The sequence below is a fragment of the Vanessa cardui genome, chromosome 11 (assembly GCF_905220365.1).
Source record: "Vanessa cardui chromosome 11, ilVanCard2.1, whole genome shotgun sequence".
Taxonomy (NCBI): Eukaryota; Metazoa; Arthropoda; class Insecta; order Lepidoptera; family Nymphalidae; genus Vanessa; species Vanessa cardui.
Genome location: NC_061133.1, coordinates 8,656,774 through 8,683,590, shown reverse-complemented (window position 1 = coordinate 8,683,590; position 26,817 = coordinate 8,656,774). Strand labels below are relative to the sequence as shown.

At 32.2% G+C, this 26,817-nt stretch overlaps 1 protein-coding gene across 3 annotated transcripts in view; it reads right to left on the bottom strand.

Moving 5' to 3' along the window:
- LOC124533457 (Ca(2+)/calmodulin-responsive adenylate cyclase) overlaps positions 1-26,817 on the bottom strand; it is an 88,807-nt gene that overhangs the window by 27,180 nt on the left and 34,810 nt on the right. For all 3 annotated transcript variants that reach the window (XM_047108739.1, XM_047108740.1, XM_047108741.1), the window contains exons 4-7: positions 25,934-26,083; positions 24,888-25,006; positions 8,001-8,112; positions 7,012-7,139 (exon numbers count right to left, since the gene is read on the bottom strand). In XM_047108739.1, the coding sequence (XP_046964695.1) occupies positions 7,012-7,139; positions 8,001-8,112; positions 24,888-25,006; positions 25,934-26,083 (509 nt within the window). The remainder of the gene's footprint in view (positions 1-7,011; positions 7,140-8,000; positions 8,113-24,887; positions 25,007-25,933; positions 26,084-26,817) is intronic.

Sequence of the window (26,817 nt, the reverse complement as noted above, 5' to 3'; positions counted from 1 at the left end):
GAATAGTAAATGTAGTACTTTATAAATAGTTCGTATAATACTTTAGGTACTTATATTCGTAGTATTTTTTGTCATTTCAGTATTCGGACGAACGGCCGCTGGCATCGTTGCCAGTTTATAACGTAACTGTGTCACTTTCATTAAAATCGGATCTGTCCGCTTAGTGCCAACGCGCTGCATAAAAAAAAAAGAAATAGAGAACGGAACGCGATTTATTTACGTGCAATTTTATTACTGAAGATGACTGAAACGAAGCGTTTTATATAACTTCAGATGCAGATGCTGTCTCTAGCCGTTAATAAATCTATGTGCAGACCCAATTGGGTAGGCAACCAGTTATTCTGCTATAAGACAATATTACTCGTAGTCAATGTAAAATGATAAGCAAAAAACGTTATAAAAATACATTAATATTTCAATGAAGTTAATTTTTATCTGAAATTTAATATCTGTCAGCTTAGCTTGTTACCGGCTTTGAAATGAAAACGCGGAGAAGGAATTCGTTCGTCTGTTACATTCGCTGGCTGGCGTAGCACAAGTTCATAGACGTGCAGTCAGCAATAAATATAACTCCACACTCGTTGTAAAATTCTATCCCTATATTTTCAATTCACGTCAAATGCTTTTTTTTAATACTTCTATATCAGCAAATTATGATTTGTATATTTTATTTTATAGTACATATGGTATATATATAGTAAAAGCTTGTAAAGTTCCCAATGCTAGGTTTAGGCCTTTTCTCCCTTTAAGCAGAAGGTTAAGAGCATACTCCACCGAGTTGTTCCAATGCGGGTTGGTGAATTCACATGTGACAGAATTTCATTGAAACTGGACACATGCATCCTCACAATGTTTCCTTCACCGTCGAGCTTGAGATGCATTATAAATGAATTAAGCATATCAAAACTCAGTGGTGGTTTGGGTTTGAGACCACAATCATCAGTTAAGATGCGCGCGTTTCGACTACTAAGCCATTTCGGCTCATTTCATATACCTACTAAGATATTTAAAAATATCTACGGAATTGGTCTTGTAAATAACTAAATCATATATATATTAATATAGGACATTAGTACATTTCGACACCGTTCACTTCAAACATAGGGTAGAATTTCTTCTTTCTTATCTTTAAAATCCGTACGTTACGTTATTATAATTCGTGGTGCTACATATCAACTTCTATACCATCTAACTTTAAAGGATCTAATTATAAATGTATATTGTATAAAATAGGACACCTGCCGAGTTTTTCTAGTGTAATATAAAATTAAAATTACATGCATATTAATAAAACTAACATCTGATGTTAATCTAACCGAAGTAACGCGAACCGTCGTATTGTAGTAATAATTATTATTAAATGCACATTTTAATTTATTTTAACTAGAATGAACCTAGTACAAAATATGATGTTATTGTTATGTTCTAATTGTAAGTTTTAATACGTGTATTTTGACATCGATAAACTATTAAATAATTATTAATAATGTTGTCTTAAATTTTCGCGATTATTACACATTTAAATAAAACTAATTATAACGGATGAATCGCGTATATTAATTATTTTTTTAAACATCCCGACGTTTCGAGAGAAGCATCGGTACCAGGGTCAAGGAACATATAGGAGATGTCAAAAATAGGCGTTCTTCTAAGTCTGCAGTCTGTGAACATGCTCTGGATAAACCTAACCATTTTATCCGATTTGATAAACCACAGATCCTCGCTAGAGAACACAGATTCATTCCTAGAATGATACGCGAGGCTATTGAAATTCAAAAACATCCGAACTTCAATAGAGAAGATGGTTGGAGACTATCTAACACCTGGGATCCACTTATTAAAAATTTAAAATCCCAAATTCAACAGACTGCAAGACCTAAAGATACAGTTAGTGCCTTCTGCGTGCAACCGGAACGTTACTCAAGATATCAATTGAGAAATCGTTGGCGGTAGTTGTTAATAATATTTCCTTTGTTCTTCAAATAGACAAATGTCATCTTAGTCTACCCGTGACCACGAACACTGCAAAGTGCTCGAAACGTCGGGATGTTTAAAAATAATTAATATACGCGATTCATCCGTTATAATTAGTTTTATTTAAATAATTATTAATTTTAATTACAAAATAGCAGTGCCCGCGACTTCGTCAGCGATTTCATTAAATTTAAATTTACATATACATATTATAGAAATAAAAAGTAGCCTAAGTTGCTTCTTATTATATGAGTTTCCTAGCAGAGAGTCTCTTCAAAATCGGCCCAGTCATTTTAGAGATTAGGCAGAAATAACAGACAGACTGTCTACAATTAAAATAGTAAACAATGTTAGGTTGGTATATGTACCATGTATTCATAGATAGGCATTTAGTAAAAAAACGGTTGTTTTAATATTACAAACAGACACTCAATTTTATTACATGTGTAGATAATGGATAGGTTCATGTGTTTCAAATGCAATACGCGTGCAATTTCTACTTTCGTACGAGATAGCAGGGATCCCTGACCCTCGTCCCGCGATGGGACCACCCGTCGTAGCCCTGACAAAGAGTCCTCTCATGAGGCAATATTTGATAAGACGTATCGGTATTATCAAGGAATGCTTTGACAAGTTTGCGCTAATAATAATGATGACATTAATGATATTTCTTGTTTCTAGTCTGTTAATTAAATCGTTTGCAATTTATATGACTTGTGAATACATAGTTAATTTAATAATATTCGTGTATTATGTTATTGAATAGATTAAGAAACTGTCTCGCTATTCTAGTTACTAGCTTATAAGTTAAAAGGTCCTGGGTTTAAAACTCAGATAAAGCCAATTAAAATATTTTAATTTATGTGCAGAAATTGTCTGTAGCAGCTCGGGTTTAATAAGGCGGTATTTATGTTCAAGAGTTTCAAAGAATACGTAAAGACGTAAGTTAGGGGATTAGAGATCAGATCACTGACTTTTTGGAATTTTTTCGCAAGTCTGACACAGACAGAAATCTATATACTCAATCGACTTTACTTCATTTGATATCTCTTATTCTATACCCTTTAACACAAGAACAGATATTATACAACGTTACCGAAGAAACATCGATACGGATACAGATACGGCTAGAAGGTAAGCTTTATGAGAGTATTCTAATTTTCACAAGAATGGCGAATTACTCATAGGATCACCTGCGAGGTTACGTAGTCTTTGACATTGGCTACCGAGGCCAAAATTACGTCAAAAGATATTAATAGACATCATGTCTCTGAAATTTATTACCGTTTCATGACATTTTCATCCTAATACAAAAATTTACACAAATATATACTACATAATAGATTTTTGTCACCTTATTATTTAATCATCAATATCTATTTAAAAAAATAATCATTTTTAATTTTTGCAACCAGAGTTTTCACGCATGTAATTTTTGACAGGAACTTTTATTTTATTTGAATACAGATTAAAATATTACAAAGAAATCTGAATTAACGATTTTTTATATACTCTAGATGAAAGTAAAATTAAAATATTTCGCTAAAGTGGCAATCGTCACAAACTTCTTGACACATTTTGAAAAGGACGGCAAGTTCAAGTAAGAACCATTGCTTTGATATACATTCCCGACTCTCGATACCACTACATCAGTTTGAGTACACACGACCCGGGTCCCGAGCAATCCACTCGTTTGACCTACAAAGCTAAAACTATATAATATTTACATGACGTGGAACAGCCATTGTTTCCCTCCCCCGAGAAGAGACCATTATCTTCGTGTTATAACCTCGGACATTTATTGTTCTGTTAAAATAACGCTCGTAAACGTTTATTTTAGATAATTGCTCGTTCTTCTAAATATAAATATCACCATCCACAATCGGGAGACTTTACGATAAGCGATAACTGTTACACGTGCATTGCTACTATACATTCATTTTTTCATCATAATTGCTACTCATGACTACTAAGACGTTCTTTTCAAATAGTAATAAAAACAATTCCTGCTTGGTCTGTGTTGCAATATCAGTGGGCCGTACCTACATGACAAGCTTTTAGATAAATGTACCACCAGTATAAAACATATCTAATGTAAGAAGAATAAAAAATATTCCAGCTGTCAATATAAAGTATATCGAACGATCAGTTAATAAAATTGATCTCACGAAGTACCTACTCGAAATTAAATAAATCAATATGAAGATTTTATCTCGATTCACATACGAGCCCGTTAATTTAAGCTGACAAATGTGAGCAGGTAGTGAATGGATAGGAAGCTAGCGGCACGTCAGCTGTCAGCGGCGACAAGCGAGACGGACTCCAGTAATAAAAACATCATATATTTGGACCACTCGCCACACAACGTTTCAGCTGCATTTAATGAGTAAGATGTTTATTTTATAAATTATATCTTTAACTTTTAATACAACGTAATTTTTCGTAGCAATATGTTATAAGCTGAGTTGTGGTTTTTTGTTCGTATCGTTTAACTGTAGCGAGAATTGATATTTGCAACACAGAGAATTATTAATGTCTCAGATTTCATACATTTCATTTAAATATATTTAAATGAAAACTTATGATACGCGTGTCCTATGACCCCATGATATGGAAAGAGGTATCAAAAAGTTATTACGCCTTTGTTCTACACAGGTATTATTTTATTTAGGCTACAAGATCTTGTCTTTTAATGCAAAAAAATAATAGTCTGTATAATATGGTAATATATTTTTTGACTTCTCTTGCGCCTGGTCTACACAAAATGACTGAAATTCTTTGCGCATATTTGCCGTTGGTTTCTTTTTAACTAATTTTATGAATATGATAATATTATGTGTCTCAACTCGTAAGACATTTAAAACAAAATATACATTATTCAAGCGTGGCTTGTGTAACGATGGACAAGGAATATTTCAAGTAAGGAACATAAACATAACTATTAGTTAAACGATTGCTACGTTTTAATAATTTAATACTTGATTCATCTACCAACTAATTAGTAAACGCCTGCTTAAGTAGTAATTGTGTGATTTTCGGTCGGAACGGGTCGTCCTTGTGATGGCTATCTGTTATATCGTAGTTAATTACAATTGAGCTATTTATAGTTCTATAAGAATCATTGCCTTCTGTTCGCAATTTACGCTCACAGATATATTTCAATTAAAAACAGAACTCTAGACCACTCAATGGACATCACACTTATATTAATAAAAAGAGATAGTAGAAGATAGTCAGTTCTTTATTTTGATTCAATTCCGATTATCCATTTGAGTTGAAACAATACTTACGTTTTAAGCTTCCTGAAAAAGTAATGTACAAATGTTACGTTCCCAGACATGGCGCGAGTCATATCGGATAATGGGTTACAAAAAAAACATTGGAAGCATTGCAAGGCATTCGCCGCTAAATGCGACACTATATTACTTCCTAGTACTGGTACCTGTTTAGTGTATCATCTGATTATATTTAATCGAATGTAGTAACAACCGACTAATGTCTCGCTGATAAAACATCCTCTCAATTTCGAGAACGGGCAGGGGCTTATTACAACACGCTACTCAAATCCGGATTGATGGACACACTTGTACTGATTTTGACCCAAAACACGCAGGCTTCACGATGTATGATAGTTATAAATACAAATTAAGTTTGTCCGGATTTGTATTCACTCTCCTCAGTTATGATCAGATGTTTTAACCGGTTATTGATCTTACTTAAACATAATTTATACGATAAATAACGAAAGTTGGTTTTAATTAATATTAAACAAAGGAACAAGTGTATTGTAATTAAATAATTTCTGTACTCAAATATGTGAACAAGTTTCATAAAGCGACGTTTAATGGAATGGGATAACTTCACAAAAGTGGTCTCAGATAGGGTAATATGGGATAATCCGCTGCGGTCTGTTTAAGTAACGACCTTAAACGATAATCTTTGAAATTAAACATTCACAAAAGTTCAACATTACACACATATCGTTTAACTCATAAAAATATAGTTCAACACGTTTATTATATTGTATTTGCTTCAGTGTGCATGTAAGTGTACATCATTTAAGAGTCTTCTCTTATTAAATAACTAGCAATGATACTGAATATATTGCAACGAAGCGCAAAAAATTGTTTACTTACCAGTGTTACTTACTTATCAGTGTTTGTCTACTATATTTCCCTTTAACCTCTACTATATTTAACCTTCCCCATGAATCAATCTATCTATAAAAAAAAACCGCAACAAAATCCTTTGTGTAATTTTAAAGATCTAAGCGGACATACGGACAGACTGCGGTAAGCGACTTTTATTTAAAACCATGTATTGATACATAGATTATTGTAATTTATTATCTAGTAGTGCATGATTACTTACAACGTTTGTGTATTGAGGATGTCTATAAATGCAGCATCGTCAGGACGACCCTTTGTTCGGTAAAGTACGTAAATAAATAAGCACTAAAGTTGAATGTTTAAGAGTTTTGAATATATAACGACGTAAGTTTGAAAACTGAACGCGCTTTGAGTTTCAGATACTTGCAGGGGATCATTAAGATTTTATTTATTATGGCACACGATGCCAAATAAACAGTTGACATTCGTCTTAATTTAAATTAATGTACAACATGAAGGTAAGTCGTGATTTTAACATTGCGTGATTATATCATACGTAAATATCTTTGAATGGTATTTCGTATAATTTATCATTTGCTCATTACATTGTTTAATATTTACCGGAATTTAATAACCTACAATATTCTATTCGTCTTTTCCGTTTAAAATAATATTAGATTTTATTATTTTCAAAGCTATTATTTTCCGCTCGTCTATTGACCATATATAATAATAACTATTTTTAAGAGTAAGATGTAAGCAGCTTTGTTGTGGTTTGAAAACACACTATTTAACACTAGAGTCAATATACGTATTATTTTTACAAGCAAAACTTTCAACATAAATTCTGTACAGATTAATAATTTATTTATCGCGCTCAATCTTGTGTCGTGTTCAGCAAATTAAACAAAAAGGAGGCGTCACTCACGCAATCGCATCGATCATGTCGAGTCCCATCTCGACGGTGCAGCGCGCGTGGTCGGAGCGCGGCTCCGGCAGCCCCGACACGCAGTAGTAGCAGTCGCCGAGGATTTTGATGCGAAGACAGTGGTTATCCTATGGAAACATTTTAAATATCAACATCAAAATCAAAATAAACTTTATTCAAGTAGGCTTTTACAAGCACTTTTGAATCGTCATTTCACAATTAAGTGAAGCTACCACCGGTTCGTAAAGTAGATTCTACCGAGAAGAACCTTCAAGAAACACAGTAGTTACTCTTTTTCAACATTTAAAAAATACAAAGTCATGTTAGTTCAAAAAAAAATATTTAAATTAATATATCCTGCTTGGAAGTCAACAGGTATTAACTCCACGCTTTTTTATCATATATATTGACATTACTTATCATTGACCAAGACCGACCATTTTACGGACGCTCAAGTAAATCATATATTATAACATATAACTTACTCCTATTATAAAAAAGTCGCAAACAGACATTTAAATTGAAATCGATATTAATATTATAAATGTGAAAGTAACTCTGTCTATCTATTTGTCTGTAGCTCTTTCACGACTCAACCGCTGAACCGAATTTGATGAAATTTTGTATTAAACAAACTTGAAGGATAGCTACTTATTTTGCTTGACAAATGACAACCATCACTCCATAACGCGAGTGAAGCCGCAGAAAACTACTAGTATGGGATAATAAAAAAATACTGTTCGGAAAAAAACTATAAAATTACCTGTAAAGACGTGTTCATGAATTTGTATGATATAATTAATGACATAACGCCCAAAATAGTTCTGCGAGTATAACGTTTTTGTTTAGCCTTCATTTAATGCGTGTGACACGGCAGCTGTTTTAAAATTTTATTTTTTCAAATTTCATATACACCTGCTAAATAGGTTTTTTTCTATGTAAGTAATATACTTTAATGGCTAAATATGGTAAGCAATTTATTTTCTCACATTGGCGAGTTGATCGAATCGGCCGAAGAGTTCGTTGAGAAGACGCACCAACTCCTGCGCACTGCACTGCGATGCTAGCACCGTGAACCCCACGATATCCGCAAACAGGATGCTGTGAATGAGTTAAAATGTAAGTGTATATTAGACACCAGGTTTTGATAAATATTTAAGGAGGTTGTCTGTCAAGTACCAGATTTTATGGAAGGGGCGGGCGTTGAATATAATCAATGCCACATAATTATATAAAATTTATAACAGACACGTATCAAAATGGCGCATAAATGTAAGTTAATTGTCAACACTTCACGAGTGACTTACGAAGTGAATTCTTATAGAACCACACGACTGATGTTACATGTTAAAAATTGACCATTATCATAGCAAGATGTAAAATCACTTCTTCCAACGTTGTTTAAAATGCCTTTCAGTAACGGATTATTGGAAGCTCGTTTGTTAAATAAATATAAATAAGAGCTGATTAATTTGAATGACTTTGCACATACTTTATGAAATTAAACAATTGACAGCACAATTTTTCGTCTAAAAGAAAACATCATAGTAATTTAATTTTGTGTTGTATTACAGTAGCTTTCATAGCAATATACAAATACGCGAGTATACTTAGTATCTTATACAATACAGTCTTGTTAATTGACGGATGGAAACTCACAATCGTAACTTAAGTTTTGAAAACAATTACAAACTCTCTGAAAAACTAACGAAAAATTCTAGATATTCATTTGGGTTTTGTTTTACTATATGTTGCTCAAAATTTTCGTCACTATTAAATAAAAACAAAATAAAAATAGTTGAACTCTTTTATGTTTATAGACACATTTAATCATTTTAACTTACACATATATTGTACAATAAAAATGTAATGATTAAAGTACGAACAGAAGTCAATCCGTATCAATTGCGATTGAATTTAATTACCAATTATTTTTATGAAGCCATATCACTCGAGATATAATGTCATTAAAGGAGAGCATACGCACAACCAGCGAATTGATTAATTAAAACTTCAGGCTTTGAGGCATGGGTTATATAATTTGGAATGAATATATTTTATATATTTATCTACTAATAACACATATTTATAAATAAGACATAATTGTATTAGTTTTAAACTTTTGTAATATTTAAAAACGTTTTTTTACTGTTATTTAGTTTTTTTTTCATTTTTTTCATTAATTCCTAATTTCGGTGTATTGTACCAAAAATTGCTCCCTGAGATAGAACTATAGTTGAAGATCATCAACCTAGGGAAATCAATACATACAATAGTTGTTAACGAAAACAGGGAAGACCGATGATTGACAGTAAAAGGGTGCGCAAAGGTTTAGCTCAATCACATGGCTTGAACTTGTAAATTATTAGCAATTTTGAACCTTTTCCTACTTGGTAACATGAATAATATAAAGAGAAAGTAGTAAAATTCCTTGATACAAAAATCTTTTTACCAATATTACAAACGAATTTTCATGTATCTATATTTTTGTAGTACACCCTTCGTGCAGGATTTAATATTTTATCTCTTTTTATGCAAATGCCTATGGTATAACTCGTTATTCAGTGGAAAATATAAAGTCAGACTATAATGAGAGCAGCCTCCTGCATCTATGATCAAAGAGCTCTTAGGTGTTCGGTTGAATCTTAATTTAACTTTTTTGCGTAAAAATCTCATACTAGAATAGTGGAGGTCGTTGCGCGCAATATTTAAAATAGGATGGCAGAGACTCATTTTGTATAATCCATTATTTTACGAGGTGAGAATATCTACCTGATAGTAATCCTATACATTTATATGAATGTATATAATTTTAAAATGTTATTTTTAATTATAAAAGACGCAATGACAGATTGAGAGCTCCTGTATACTTTCATCGACATACATTGGTAGTGCGAGGATTACAAGCTATTCCCTACTGTCAATGGCAATCCTATGGTCTTAGCTCTAAGATATTTCTCTTATGCGTGTAGTAACGCACACTAGCTCGGTCATCGCTTTGAGTGTGTTCCGGCTTACAAAAATATTTCCCTCATTATAAGTTACAATCGACGTTTTTCCGATAGCTCATATATATATGATAGATATATTTCACTGCCTCGTTTGTTTAGTAACTAGTTTTTATGGTGAGTTCGTATCATCATTCGAGACAATAAAAATGTTGGTTTCTTGTGGCGAGAAATTCTCGGTACCGAGAATAAGAAAGTCGAAAGTATAATGGTTCCCGTACTTTGGAAAGTTTGTGATCCCTTTGGACTTGCGGCTGATCTCTTTCCATTAGATACAGATTCCCGTCCATCATGTTATAATACTGAGTCAATAAGATGCAACTATGCATTTCAGCTTAGATTTTTGTACCGTCTCTACAATCTCGACTGAAAAATACCACTATTGCTATCATCAGTCAGTCAATTAATTAGTATTTTGATCTTACTGAACACCATTATTATTATAAATGGGTAGTGTACAAATTGCTTTCTCGTTTATTATGAATAAAACAAATGAGATAATCATTAAAACAAATGAAAATATATTACCAATTGTTAAAAATATGTATTACTTCTCCATAAATAAAAATCATGTATAATATCGGTGTTAAAGCCGAGGTATTTTTATAAAGAACGCGTGAAAGAGCATTGAATTTTGTTGAAAGGCCATTTTCACATCCTTTAAGAAGGCTTTCCATTGTAGAACGCAATAATTCTTCCAAATAACCCAGCGACACGCAAGGCGCCCGAGAACTTCCCTCATTATGAAGCACTACTGTGCTGTGGATTTGTTTTTCTTTACAAGTTGAAATATCCTAGCCTTTCTAATTAATGCGGGTATACTTTTTCTTAGTGTTTTAAGGTAAAGGATCCACAAGTAGTTATTTTAATAGACTGCGCCCTGCGATTCGGAGGCAATGTCGGCACTATCTCTGCTAGAATGCCGCAGGACATTTTGTCGTCGGCGTTTTTTTTACCTGTATTTTCGAGTACAGTTTCATTCTTTGTTCATCTTATTTTATTTTAAATTGTAATTTTAAATTAACGTTTTTCCAATTCTTTTGTTATGAAAGTAATCATTATCTTGATTGTATTACTAGCTATTACAACTTTAATGCTATTAAATAATTACGTTATTTGCAACTAATTTGGAATATTATTTCATTATTGTTTTAAACTATCAAGAATGTTTAATTCGAGACAACAATATTAAAAATCAATACTGTTATCAATATAATATTATGACCGATACAAATTAACATTAGCATTATATAAATGTTTACATAATGTAACGATTAAGCCTAGATCGTGAACATGATTAATGACGAATATGCAAATAAATAAACCCGTACTGAAACAGGGCGCGGTAGGGGGAGTAGACAGACAATTCCATCAGCTGAATATCCGTTTAGCTTAAAAGGATCAAGTGCGGTAATAGACTTCCTGTCACCGTGACGTCACTTTGCATATTGCGATACAGCCATAGTCTCGTACCTATCGAGACGTGACTCGATAACTAAATACAGATTTGACTGCGACCTTTGTATTAAAAATCCCGACCTTAGTGTCTAGAGGTTAATTAATATTAATGTAAGTGATGACGAGATGTGTAGGTATGATTTTTAGCAAATGCATTGTGTGGGGGTCACATGAGCCAATTATTAAGGAAATGATTACATATACCTGACCAATGTTTTGGTGATGGCGTGGACTGAAACTAGTGAACATATGTTTGTTGTATAAACTAAGCCGTATCATATCCATTTATTGGTGGCCTATAATTATAAATTCATTAATTAACCGACCATATCGCATCTGCCGGTCGACCAGTGATGGTCATAATACCATTCGTATACACCAATTCTTTTCGGTGTAATTGTTGTAATTTGTTAATGTAATGTTTTTTAGAATGGAGTTATACTTGTATACTGGAAAATAATTGCCATGTTAGATACTCATATGTATTGCGCGTAACGCGTTTTTCCAGTGAGAAAAAATATATTCATATGGATAAATTGGAGTCGAGATGGCCCAGTGGTTAGAACGCGTGCATCTTAACCGATGATTGCGGGTTCAAACCCAGGCAAGCACCGCTGATTCATGTGCTTAATTAGTCTTTGAAAACATCGTAGGAAACCTGCATGTGACAAATTTCATAGAAATTCTGCCACATGTGTATTCCACCAACCCGCATGGGAACAGCATGGTGGAATATGTTCAAAACCTTCTCCTCAAAGGGAGAGGTGGCCTTTAGCCCAGCAGTGGGAATTTACAGACTGTTGTTGTTGTTGGATAATTTGTAATGGGTTAGATTTTACTCGCTAAATTTGTTGAGTCAATAACTTACAAACTACTACTTGTCGAATATCGATTCTAATCATGTCAAAGAGTATGTTATACAACATATAATTTGCACATTTAGTTATATTTCTCTTTGAACTTCGATAAAACAGACAAGTTGTAATATTTTTTTAGGACTGTTTACTTTTAATGATTATACTTTTTGTTGGCTAATAAAGATCAAAATATCTTTATTGACCATAGTATAGTTGGCACAATACGCGGCGGTAGTGCCTGAAGCCATTCTTTACCAGTAAACCTTTAGGCAACCAGTAATTGATAAAGGTGCAATACAAGCGATATATACGTGCAATAAACTGAATATTATTGAATAAATATGTAGAAAACAATAAAGTTTAAGAAAATTATAAATTATACACTTCACTCAGTAATTTCGCGAAGCCGGTAGTAAGCGGTAATTGCTTCTATTTTTGAATCAGTGACACAGATATAACAACTACAAATGTTCGAAACTACCTTTTCAAGTTAACTTCTGAAATTCGTACAACTTGTAAGAAAAAGCTGCATCTGTCTTTTGTGACTCAAGTACAGGGCGATAATTAAGCCATTTGTGTAGTAGTTATGATATGTGATGATAATAAAATAGCTGATAGATTAAGAACAATCTTTACTAATATTATAAATGTGAAAGTATCTGTCACTCTTTGAAGATCAAACCACTGATCCGAATTTGATAAAATTCTGTATGAAGCTACCTTGAAGTCCAAAACAAGGCTCAGGCTAGGCTTAGGCTATAGGCTTTTTTACCTAACACATGACAACCAACCCCCTAAAACGCGAGCAAAGCCGCAAGCGACAACTTGTATTAAATATATCAGCATGAAATGCATTCATTATATAATATTTGACGACCTCCGTGGTCGAGTGGTGTGTACACCGGTTTTCATGGGTACGCCACTCTGAGGTCCCGGGTTCGATTAACGGCCGAGACGATTTAGATTACCATTAGTTTTCTATATTGCCTTGGGTCTGGGTGTTTGTGGTACCGTCGTTACTTCTGATTTCCATAACACAAGTGCTTCAGCTACTTACATTGGGATCAGAGTAATGTATGTGATGTTGTCTCATATTTATTTATTTATTTATTATTATTTATTCTATATTCATATTCATTTAGAATCATACATTTCTAAAGAATCAAAATTGATGCATTTTACGCAAAACAATACTTTCTAAACTAGAAAATTTGATTTTATAGGATATGAAAGACTAAAATAATGAAATCGTGATTCTTTTCTTTGAGTGTTGTATGGTTTTTCTATGCCGCCATATATTATTATTTAATGTAACGAAATTACTTTTGGCGATAAATACATCGCAGAAAAAAGTATTTCCATTAACCTACATATATGTGTTTTAGAATGTAATCTACTAATAGGTTCATACTATATGGTTATTGTGTATCTCCTACTAAATTTATTTATAATGATTTGAACCCTAAGAAAAGACAAAGACCTACAAGATTCGCAGTTAAACTAAATTTAATAAAGATAATTCATACCTACACGTTAACAAAAAGCAATAACAGCGCACTAAAACCTTTTTGAAATCTTATAAAATTCGTTACATACAGTAATTTTTTTGTGTGTAGTCAAGTTTTTTACAACTTTTTAATTATTATACAGATTGTTAACAAGATATTACAAATGAATCAAAGCGAGGCGAAGAGCGAGTTTTATTTGAGGTTTTTATTGCACAACTGTATATATATTTATCTCAAAAACAATAGAACGTGACCTCGGTTGAAAGATGTTAGAGCTATTCGCGCTGGTACGAACTATTTACAAAAACATAAAAGCATTTTTAATGTTGTGTACATTAAAGTTAAAGTATGGTTCATAAAAATATAGTTTTATCTGTGGCTCTTTTATAGATCAGTGTATTAATAAGATTATTAGAGCAACTATTTACACCCATCAATTTTAATCAAAACATACAGTTTCCACTTTCAGAAACATTCAAGGAATTTGATTTAACATAGACTGTTATTTTTGTAACAAACGGGCGCTTATTGTTTGTCTGCAGAGTTTGGTTCCCCATATTTATATTTTTTTCTAAATATAAAATAAAGTAGAGACAAAATACGACATATACAAGATATGTGTCACTGCTGGGCTAAGGTTTCTACTTTTGACGAGAAGGTTTTAAGTTGCTCACCCCCAAGCTGCTTGGATGCTGCATCTGGGTTTCCTGACCATATTTTCCTTCACTACCAAGCACGAGATTAATTTTGAACACAAATTAAGTACATGCAAGTTCAGCGGTGATTATCTGGGTTTGAATGCGCACTCATCGATTAAGATGCAAGCATTTTAAGCATTGGGGCATCTCGACATCCTACATATATACGGATTGTATTGTATTGTTAATTATATTTAAAATAATCGACGTGAAACTAGACTATTAAATTCGAAAAACCCCAAGCGAATAATCATTATTTAAAGAAAATTAACACAAATATAAATAAGGTAATTGATAGTATAGTACTGCTAATATCTTAAGAATTCTGAATAATAACAAATTAATACAACAAATACCTATTTCATAATATACATAGTCGTATACACAAGATACCGCTTTAACCTTAGAAATAAAGGATGACCTTTTAAAAGGTAGCCGGTGTTTATATTAACTTGTGATACCTTAGCTTACAACAGTGGGAATGTAACTTTGATATTTAAGTTATTACGAATTATCTTATTCAATATATTTTTTTTTAAATATAATTCAATGATGTATACTTAATATTTTTACAATAAAAAATGCAATTTAGAAAATAACACAAAGTTGATTTCTAAAGGTATTCTTTTTTCATTTATTTTAATTAAAAAATAATGTTTTGAATTTATCAGGTCTTTTGCGAATTATGAAAGTCACCAAATATATAACAGCCTGTTTGCTGCAGATATTATTAATTTAACAACGATATGGACCGGAAAATTTGTATTTATTGTACACATATTTTAAAGCTGAAGTTGTGATCGTATGCCGAAAATAATGTGATTAAACCGATTGTTCATTGAGACGGAATAGGACTTTCCACGCGTTGAAAAATTATGAAATTATACTTTTTATCGATTTATTGTATACGTAAATGTCATATACTTATGTTAAAATTATTAGGTCGAATCGAATCGAATTGTACTACATTTCATAGATTCTTGACATCTAAAGATAATGAACAAGGAGATTTTAATGCATCAAGATTTATGAAAATACCAAGAATTCACGTTATGGTTTTTTAAAGTATTGTATCCGTAAAGATATATTGACAGATACAATACTTTAAAAAAAACCGTTTCCGTGTCAATAACATGTTTTTTTCCCGGCATATTGTATTCAACATTTGACATTATTTGTTTCAGCGTAGATACTATATATAGTTTAAATTTCAAATAAATTATTTAATTATTTAAGAATATTATTAAAAAAAAAGCGAAGACGTCATTCGTTCAATTCATTGTTAAGTATATCATTCGAAACAATGAACTGTATAATATATGCAAAAATAATTCTTAACGAAATATTCATCTTTATATTTAAAAAAAAGTTTCATTAAGTGTGGCTTAAAATTAGAATTGTATAATTTAGCAACGAAAAATATTACAACAGACATAACAAACACACACATCGAATAAGGTTATAAACATATAGATATAGTGTGTCATAAAACTGGATTCGTTAACTACTTTGGACGTCTCTTACAAGTTGATAGATAAAACAATTTGGGCTTACGTCAACATGTCGAAGGCAAAACTATCAAGTTCGAAGTGCTTACAAAGTCTTCGAGTCTTGTTCTAATTTCGTCGTTCAAATACTCCAATCCCTCGACTTACAGGGAAGGTAAATATCGCAAAAAACACCCGTGTAAAACACAAACGCGCCCACATGAAAATGCGAAAAACATAACAGTAAAAACTATATACGTGTAATATTTATGGACTAAGAACAAGAACGACTCAAAGATAATAATATTCTAATACAATATTCGATTAGGCTTTTACAAGCACTTTTTGAATCGACATTTTACAGAATCGATTAAACGTAAATCTGCCATCGGTTCCGAATATTAATTGTACTGAGAAGAATTGGCAAGAATCACAGTAGTTACGAAAATAAATACGCGATAATCGGATGTTACTGCCCTAATTCACATGAATATGTTAACTTTACTCTTATGGAATGGTGGAGAAAATAAGTAGATATTTGGCAACATCTTCCCGTCCTTTGTCCCGTATTTTTTCATCCGTATAAAACTGACGATGTGTAAAACTAACCGTGTAAATCGAAAGTAACTTGTGTATTAAAAGAAACAAGTTTAAGAGATTATTTATTTCAATGGCAGGTATTAATTTTATTAGAATAACTATCCGATGTTACTATAGTACTGTAATTTAATTATTATTATGCTTCCACACAAAATAGTATTATGTGATATTTGTTTTGAATATTTGTTAGTTTAAAAGAAGTATTGAACCAATTCAGATATACCTATAAGATTCCAATCGAAGAAGGAAAGGAGCCTACCTACAAAATTGTTTGTACCATATTTATTCTGTGCTTAAATTAGTGAATGGTGCTTAATGTATATTTATAGAGTAGATGATAAAAGGCTATCTATTCCGACGGTACGAAACGAAACTAAACAGAAATCATAAATGTCAACCGATATGGCAAAATGTATGGAAACAGGTATGCATAATCCAAATCCACGCGCCAAACCCAGCGACTACTTAATACGCTTACATTATTTACAAATAAATTGTTGGCTGTGTTCTGATTTAAATTGGGTTAGAGTGCGCTTTGCATCTAAACCACAGTATCATAACAATGTAAGGTAACATCCATGTGTTTAGGTAAACTGTTATAAACAGAAGCATTGACGCAGATACCGTTAATCTACCAGATTTTGCATTATAAAATTACGAAATTTCATCTAAAACTGCGAGAAAAGCATTACAAGATAATTAAAAACATTTGTTTATCCTATAGCTACATTCATTGTACTTTTGTAGGTAATATATGTTTTACGTACTTCACGTTTATTATTATGTTCAGTAGACTGTAAATAATAATTCATAGTCTGTAACTAACTCTTCCTATAAAAATTAAATGTATAAATTTGCTAGTACTAAATTCGTGTGAAATGTAGGTTGGTAGGAAGCCAACAATATGACATACAGATACAGTTGTTTAGAAATTCTATTCTAAGCTTTTCAAAGAAGTATCCTAATTAAGTCGATACAACGTTTAAATTCGATATGTACAAAAGAAAATATTACTAAAAATAATTTACAGGAAAATCGTTGGAAAGGAATGTTACTTATGCCTTCCATCTATGAATAACTATTTTTATTCCATTTATATAAATATTTAGTGAACGAATGAATGCACAATTATTTTCGACTTAAATTGTTACGAGGGCGAGATTTTTGTAGGATAGTTGCCCCTTTTCGAAAGGAGAATGTTTTCTTTTTTGGGTTAACAATATGTAATAGCCTATAGTGTCTCTAATTATAAAATTTGTTACGTAGCGACAAGGTAATTGTTGGTGATTTTCTGAAGAATTCAATTGAAGGAAATGTGAAATTGATTTTATCGCCATGTCAGCCGGAAGACGACTACAGCTGTACAAGGAATTTCCACGATGACCAGTTTTAGGAAATTCGTAAACAATGACTTCCCGCGACCCTTACAAATCATCGGTCTATTTTGTAGGCTAGCATTACGTAATTTACAAAAAAATTAATAAAAAGTGTCTATTAAAATTTAAAAAATACTATGTCTAACTCGTTTTGTATAAACAAACATATTTTATGTTGTGGGTGTGACAAGGCTGTCTAAAGACATTGTCTGTATAATGGAAAATGACCAAGGCTAAACGCTACAAATAAATAATAAACAATTATAATAAAGAAAAACATCCACGAGACAAAGTGACGATTAAGCATCTAATCAATGATTTATCCTTTTAATTTTATTCAAACACTTTCTTTTAGTGTTTGAATAAAATCTGCGATTTTCAAAGTAATTTTGCACTAATAAATATTACTATGGTGGTTCTCATTAATTGACTATGTTGATGGTGACTTACTGATTCTGGCCAAGGCATTATCAAAAGATACTAGTCAACTGCTCAGGACATGTTGTTGTGCTCCATTGAGCGCCAAGACAAGTGCCCTCTTCATTCCTTCACTTTCATAATTCGATGGGCCATCGTATTTAGTACACGGCCGTCTGATTGAAATGATCATTTCCTTATTAGTAACAACTTGTATCCCATTGTTCACAGACTTATACCGACAATACAGGCTGTAAATTTATTCAGTAATTTGTGACTCTTTGCCAATAAATTACAAATGATGTAGTAACGCTTGCGTTAGTATGTCATCGTAAAATGATTTCTTTTAATAGATTTTGTTGTCTCAAATACCTATTCGTATAAAGTTAAACCTGAATCATATTATGAATGAGATGAATCCATATTTGTAAGTAGGTAAAGCGATGAAGCCTTTTAAAAGTGAGTCATTGACGCAGTTTTCAGTATGTACCTATCCGACTGGATAGTGGCGGATTAGACTCGCAAATTGTTAACGGTAATATATTATAATAATAATCGTTAAACGTAGACTTTTTTTATTTTAGGATAGAAGACGAGTATATGATTCATCTGATGAATATTGGTCACCTCCGACGATGGCATTTTCTAAAATTTATGGATGAATATTTTGTATTTGGATTTCTTAATCATATTGGAATACATATTTATCATTCATTTACCTGTAATTACACTGACTTACCACATAAGATATTATTAATAAAACATCTTAACTGATTAATTGTTATTAATTATTGAAACCATGCCACGGTACATGCAATGAAATAAATAAAAAACTTTATCGTATTATGAAATGCAATTATCGACATTGATTTTTATTTTTTAATACGTTTGAGTCACGATATTCTCTGAATCAGAACAACAAAGTCGCTCGAGTAGATCTAACTTTAATGAAGTTGAACAAAGGACGGGCGTAACTATATCCTGGCAACACACTCGAATAAATATATGCTTTCCACGATAGAAAAAAGTTAATTCCCGTTTAATGAGGTAAAGGTTATAAAGGAAATTGATATGTTGCCTTGAGAAGTCTTAGAGATTACTGATGATGGTATCTTATAGAATTCTAGGAGGACTGAGGATGGATAAAGAGATAAAGGACGACCAAAGAAACGATGGATGGAATGTTATTTGTAAGATGACTTCCTACAGAGAAGTATGGAAGGAGAAGCCATGCTGCGCCACCAAATACAGTTGGGATAAGGGCTGGAGGATGATGGTATGTTATAGAAACCGTGGAAAAAAATGTTTTTTGGTTCTATTATGTTCGAAGAAATCTACGTGGTTTAGAGACTGAAAGTGATTTCACCCATTACAATAATGTCGTAAGAGCCCACAAAGGAAGTTTTAGTTAAGCTCATCTATCAATGCACGATACAATCGAATTAAATAAAGCGACTCAATTACATATGATGGTGACTCAGCCTAGGATAACATCAGGCAGACGGCTGGAAATCAATAGAATCCTATCAACACCCAAACTGGAATTGATGATAATGTAATTATTGGTAGAATAATGGAATGAAAATCAGCCAAAGCTAAAATAATTAAAAGGCTGCAGATTTTACTGTTCATTGTCTGTTAAATTTAGCAATTAATATTACGTGTCTATTACAGATACCACATAACTTATTTCATCAAGTTTAGAAATCATATAAAGAAATTCGTTTTCTTTTTAAGAGTATCAATTTAAAATATAAGCGGGCATTCCACCTGATGACTCGCTTAGAGTTAATATTAGCCCAAGACAAAATAACAAGTAAATATCCTGAGTCTAAATGTACTCGACGATTCATCCGATTAACTCTAAGTGCTGGTGATTCGAATCGCTAATTTAATTGAAACATCATTCAAATGTCGAGTACATAATAATTCATACAACATATCTACCTCATGATTGGTTCCTTGAATGATAATATGTGTATTGTTTTTTGTCTTAGTTAGTTTTTCATATACTTATCATACAACTTTTTATTCGTATTTTATACGTTCACGCATCGTTTAATCGATTTATTTGAAACTTCGTAGAGCTATAGGAGCTTGTATGAAGTTACTTTGCGTAGTAGTATCATAGTACGAGTCGTAAGTCATATACGATACTCACGATACTCGCTTACAATAAAAACAGTTAAGAGATATCAAAAACATTGTGAGTAGTAGCTGCTTGTTAGATAAGGATATATGTCAATATATTACTTGGTGGTGCTTTATTGGTGGTGGTGCTACTGTACTTTACTGTTATAAATAAAGAAGATATACATATTTATTGTGATTGTATGAAAACAATAGTTGTAAAAAATGTATAAAATGATATCCTACTATATTTCTGTCTGTGGCAGATTTTTGACTATAAATAAGCAATTATAACGCTTCTACATTGAATAAAGACATTTGACTTCATCTTGACTTTTGGTAGCGCTTTGTGGCAAGACCAATTGGGTAGTAGCGTACTTGGTATTATTGTGTTTCGATTTGAAATGTCGACGAAACAGTGCAACTAAAGGCTTGAACAACATTGAAAAACATTGGCTTGAAAAACATTTTAGTTCCCAAGATTTTTTTCCCCAGGGTGATATGAGAAATGATTTATATTATAACCAATACATATCGACAGTGTACAAAAAATGTATAATAGAAATGAAAATAGGTAGCAAAACAAATATATTCTAGTCACAAGACCAGCATTGGGTCAAGATTAGTATTTTAGGATTTACGGTTTTTTTTATTTCACAGCTAACATAAAATTTTTTTATTGTCCTAAACCGAGGATTGAATCAAAGATCTCAGTGTCTGCAGCCTTATAAAATAAATATTGCAACGATATTAATAAATATAAATTAATACAAATGTAAAAGTATAAGGCGATAATTTACGAATGATTACTTCGAATGTGAAAATTGGGTGATAATATATACGAAACGAGTTTTTAATTACATGGTATTAAAAACTTCAATCATAGTGTAAATCACGTTCGGTTAACGACGTATTGATGCCAATAAACTGACGTGTAATTAACTTCACACCACTACGGTCAATATTATTAAAAGCATATTCATAAAAAAAACCCTAATTAGTTCTTAAAATAACAAAAAAGTCTAATTTGATGTTACATTTAAAGTTTTAATGAATACCTTATTATTGGCCTACAATTTTCTCTATTGTCTTAATAAATATTGCCATCTACTTATAATAAATTTTATTGTTACGTTGGGTGTAAATGTTTGTTCCTGCTTAGCTACATGTGCAGAAACTAAATTTTTAAATTGTAGAGGAGGATAGAATACATAGAACGTTGTAGTGTATTTAACATTGGGACATATGAGACGAATTTAACGCAAGACAAACGCTTCGGCAAGTATTTTTTTATGTCATGGAAGACGCAGACTAACATATAGGCTGCTTGATGGTAAATGCTCACGACCCTCTATATTCATTAGTGGTATAAGAAATATTAATCATTCCTCAACATCACACTAACGCTCCACCAACGTTGGTAGCTACAATGTTATGTCCCTTTTGCCTGCAGTTTTATTGGCTCACTCATACGTCGAACACAACAAAGTTTAATAGTCCGTTGATTGATGATACTTTACGCTACTAATCTTATTCGCGGCATAATAAGCATATAATTATGTAAAATGAAAATCTCAATATTCTTCTCGGTACAAAAAGTAGGTAGTGTTCGACTACTTATTGCTAGTACTAATAGACTAGTAATAAAATAAATTGCAACTCCTCTATTTATTAAGCTGTCCATGTTAGGAATAGCAACATCGAAATTTTTAACACAAAGTAATTATACGATTAGGTTGATGTAAAAACTCATTTAGATAAAAAATTACAAACAATAAATTCTGGAAACATCTCTGCATACAAAGAGACCAAATAATCGTATCTCAGAAACGAAGGCTTAATGACCGCTAAGTAATTAGTTAATGTTAGGAAGATAACGCGATGGTGACCCTTGTCAGCTCTTAAACATATACAACGTCTAGAATACTATCAAACGACTATTGGAACGTAACAATTCCTTACATAGTATAAAACAAAGTCGCTTGCTGCTGTCTATCCCTGTGTACGCTTACATATTTAAAATTCCGCAACGGATTTTGATGCGGTTTTTTTAATAGATAGAGTGATTCGAGAGGAAGGTTTTTGTATATGTTGTATTAATACGTATTGTATCAATACGTGGACAATATAGGAAAAACACCCTGATAATTTTAGAAGTATCTACAGTGATGTCGTAAATAAATTCTGTAGTATATTTAGTACTACCGTTACATCCGTGCGAAGCCGGGGCGGGTCGCTAGTACAAAATATGTATATTGTAAATTTCTCGTAACGACGTGTCAATGACTCGGGTCGTTTAGCAAGCATTGACGTCCAAATTACATCATTAGTCACAGACAATAATAGAACTATACGACACTTAAGCAACTTTTAAATCACAATCTATATAAACAATGTATGCTAACTGCTAATGTTCGTACAAAGTTCGCAAAACGTACAATAAATATTTGATTCAAATTCTTAACATTTTTTTGAATATATGAAAAAGCGTTGTAATGGCTTTTCAAGAGATACTTTGTGTCATTAAAAATGTCTCGTTCGAACACTAAACAGGTCATGACCGCGCGAAAAAAGCAATATATCACGATGGCATCTAACAACACAAATTAATCTGTCAGACCTGCTCGGCCGCCACACATCACGCTGTCCTTCGAGTTCAGTTGATATAGTAAACTACGATCGGACATTGTTTTATTAACTTTGTTTTTTACAACTAATTCTATAATATGTTTAGTCTACTGTTTAGTTATTTTAAGAAATTTCGATTTTGTTTCGATAAAAGAGAACCTACCGCATTATTACTAGGTGCTCTTGAAATTATAAGTAAACAATACTATCATATCTAATGTGTAAACAGACATTATTAAATTTAGTTATAACTAAATGAAGGGTTTAAATTTAAAAATGTCGATTTGAGAAAAGGTCTCAAGGTCTTACTGAAGTCAGAATTATTTCCATGACAAACACACTTACACATACTTAAAAAAGTTGGGTATTGGTTTTCTATAAACAACATTTTCGACTATTATATTTTGTCATTAGTAGAATATCATTAAAATATATCAAGAGTGTAAAAGAAAAAGAATGTTCCAAATTTAAATTTATTAAAAGATATTATTATCACAATTCACAGCATATTATTTAAAGTTTTGGTATCTTTGGTTTATTATGCAGATGTGTATCACCCCACAAAAGCACTAATAAAAGTTGTTACGGTTTAAAAGAGAAACACATCAGTGAAGTCCCAATCTCAATTCAACCAAAGCACGTCTGGGATATTCTTTACGAGTAGCGAAGATCAGTACGGTCCACTCCATAAAACATCAAGTGCTACAATATTGTTGCTAAGGGGGAAGTCATTCACAATACAAATTCATAGCAATATAACATAGCTGTCATTTCTGAAACTGTAATTTTACTTTATATATAGCTGTGCCCGCGACCTTTTTGAAATTAACAAAAAATATTTTTTTTTGTAGCCTAAGTTCCTCCCTATTATATCAGTTATCTGCCAGTGAAAGTCCCGTCAAAATCAATCGGTCCAACCGTTCCAGAGATTAGCCTACATATACATTGAGTAAAAAAGGGCTATTTTAATATTACAAACAGACAATCCAATTTCCTTATATGTATTACATGATATGCTAGTTATTGTCATAACGACAGCCTGGTTGCTCATTACCAATGCTTACTGGTTATTTAACGCAAGTTCACTACTGGTTGACGACTTCGAACATCATTTGTCATTAATAAGAAAATCGCCGGAACATAAAACGGACTCGGACTCATTAATTTGAAGATTCTAAAGATGATACAGTTAACATAAAAGAAGAAATGTACTGAAGGTGACGATGTAATAGATTTTTCGTACAAGTGCATATTTTGAATACAAAATCATGTATTCACTTATCATTTCTACACGTAAACATTAACATAATTCTTGACGAATTCGAACAGTGAAACATACCGGTGATGTTTTGAATACAAAATGATGCAATTTAAATCTCATTCATATTAATGAAGATTTTGGTTTACTGTCCATGATTGCAACAGAACATCAACATCGGGCTAATGATTACGATTAGCGCATCTATAAAGATTAATCAATAATGAAGGCAGGTTATTGAGTCGAGAGGAATCATTTCTAGCTCAATTTGGAGTCAGTCCAACGCGCTGTGTCTAGATAAGATACATTGCCAACCACAAGTAATTTAACATAGTTGGCATACAAAATCAATATAGTATAAAAATGTAAATGTTCATTGTTTTTAATTTCAGACTATTTACTGGCGATATGCTCGCGTTCAACTTCATATGTTACGTGATCACTTACTCACCTAACTTGCTCATGCTTTTGAATGTATATCTTATGGAATTGTCCTTCGACAGGCGATATTATGTCATTCTTCATTTCCATAGCGACATGTTGTGGCAGCACGGATAGCAGTAATCGTTCCTGTTGACAAACGTTCAGAATTTCAAACGTCATTTTTTTAGATTCTATTTACTTATTTATATTACTTGTATAACTTTTGGTCCACGACGTTTGCAGAATACTTAGGGTATAACTAATGTAAATAAAAGCCTAAAACGAATGAAACAAATATTCATAATTCTAACTTTGATCACGTATAAGTATGTTGTTACAATTGTTTTATTCTGATAGATTGTGTGAGAATTATTCTTTTTAGTTTGAACAGTACAATCTTCTAAAGGTCTTTCTAACATTTTCCACTTTAAGGTAAAATAGCTCCTCACTTGTTTGACGACAGTCTGTGGTAATAATAGCGTACTTACCTTTTACTCTTTGGTTTGTGGCCGGAGTAAATATTTACACAGAGTACGAGTTGAAATAATCTCGGTCTGAGCGAACTTTTATGTACATCTCACGACCAAGAACGGTAGCTTAAGTTTAGGTTTAGATAAGGACTTCTTAGTCTACTTTGAAAATCAGAATTTGATTAATAAGATAACATAAATGCTGTACATATTTCTGGTACGAATTCATGACAGCATTTTCCCATAATGTTCAATGCTATGCTTATTATACCAATCGAGTTTTGAGAGATTACGATTAGATTTTATACGGACTGATAGCCATCTGACCTCCGCTTCGCTTACTGAACCAGTAATCCATTAGATTAGAATAATTTTCCTACCGAGAGCCAGCGATTAAAGTGTTTCAAACGCGATATTCGGACCATAATTACATTTTCTTTTTTAATAAAAATATATATTTCGTAGAGCAGAAATAGTTTAGTAATTAGAACATATTCGAAAGATTTCAGGTTCAAGCATGGACGAGGGTCAAGATTGAGACTTGTATTCGAGTGGCCAGTTGATAATAAGCTTTTTTGGAAATCGTTTGAATAGTGATGCTTACCAATTTTTCGTTTTCATCCTCCATATCGAGTCTGGCTGCGATGCAGTTGCGCGTGTCGAGGAAGGCGCGCCGCTGAGCCGTCTCCATGAGCGAATGCATCAGCGCACCCACCACGTTTACGCACAGGAACACAACCACGTTGCCCAACATCTAGAAATATCGATTTTAATGAAATAATCTACATAATAAAATCTTAAAATACTGACTAGCGTGTAACGCACACCCTTTTCAAAATTCGGTCTATTGCAATTATGCAACGTAGGTGATAACTAAAAAATATTTATGAAAAATCATATATTAATAGAAAAGGGATGTGTAATGTATTATATAGATTTTCATTATTACTAATATTAGAGATATGAAAATCAATACTCAGGTTCTTGTTAATGAGTATGACAGACGTCGTTTTTAAGTTACCCAGGGATTTGCACAAAGCCCTATCATGAAGTAAAAAAAGGTTTATGTTCGTCATTTTTGACATTACAAACCGCCTAGCGGCATAAAGATGTCCAACTCTACTAAAATATCAATGTTAAAATATTCGCTGGATTTCTAAATAATGTTTCCAATACGATATTCCATCGGCTTTGTATTATAGTACTATTTTTTTAATTTATACTTCTACACATTCACAACAGCGCGGCTGCAGAACTACACCTACCATAAATATTATTTAGTAGTATATTTTATGTTACTACCATGTCCATAGTGTTATATTTTGTCATTCATTTATTGTAATCATTCATCTTGAATTATTCCTTCTACGCCCTAGTTTACAAATATTAATTAATTTAAGTTCTCAATCAAAGTTGTCTCAGCGGTCTTCTGTCAATAAATTCCAGCTATGTATTATACCAAGTTACCGAACATTTGTGCCAATACTA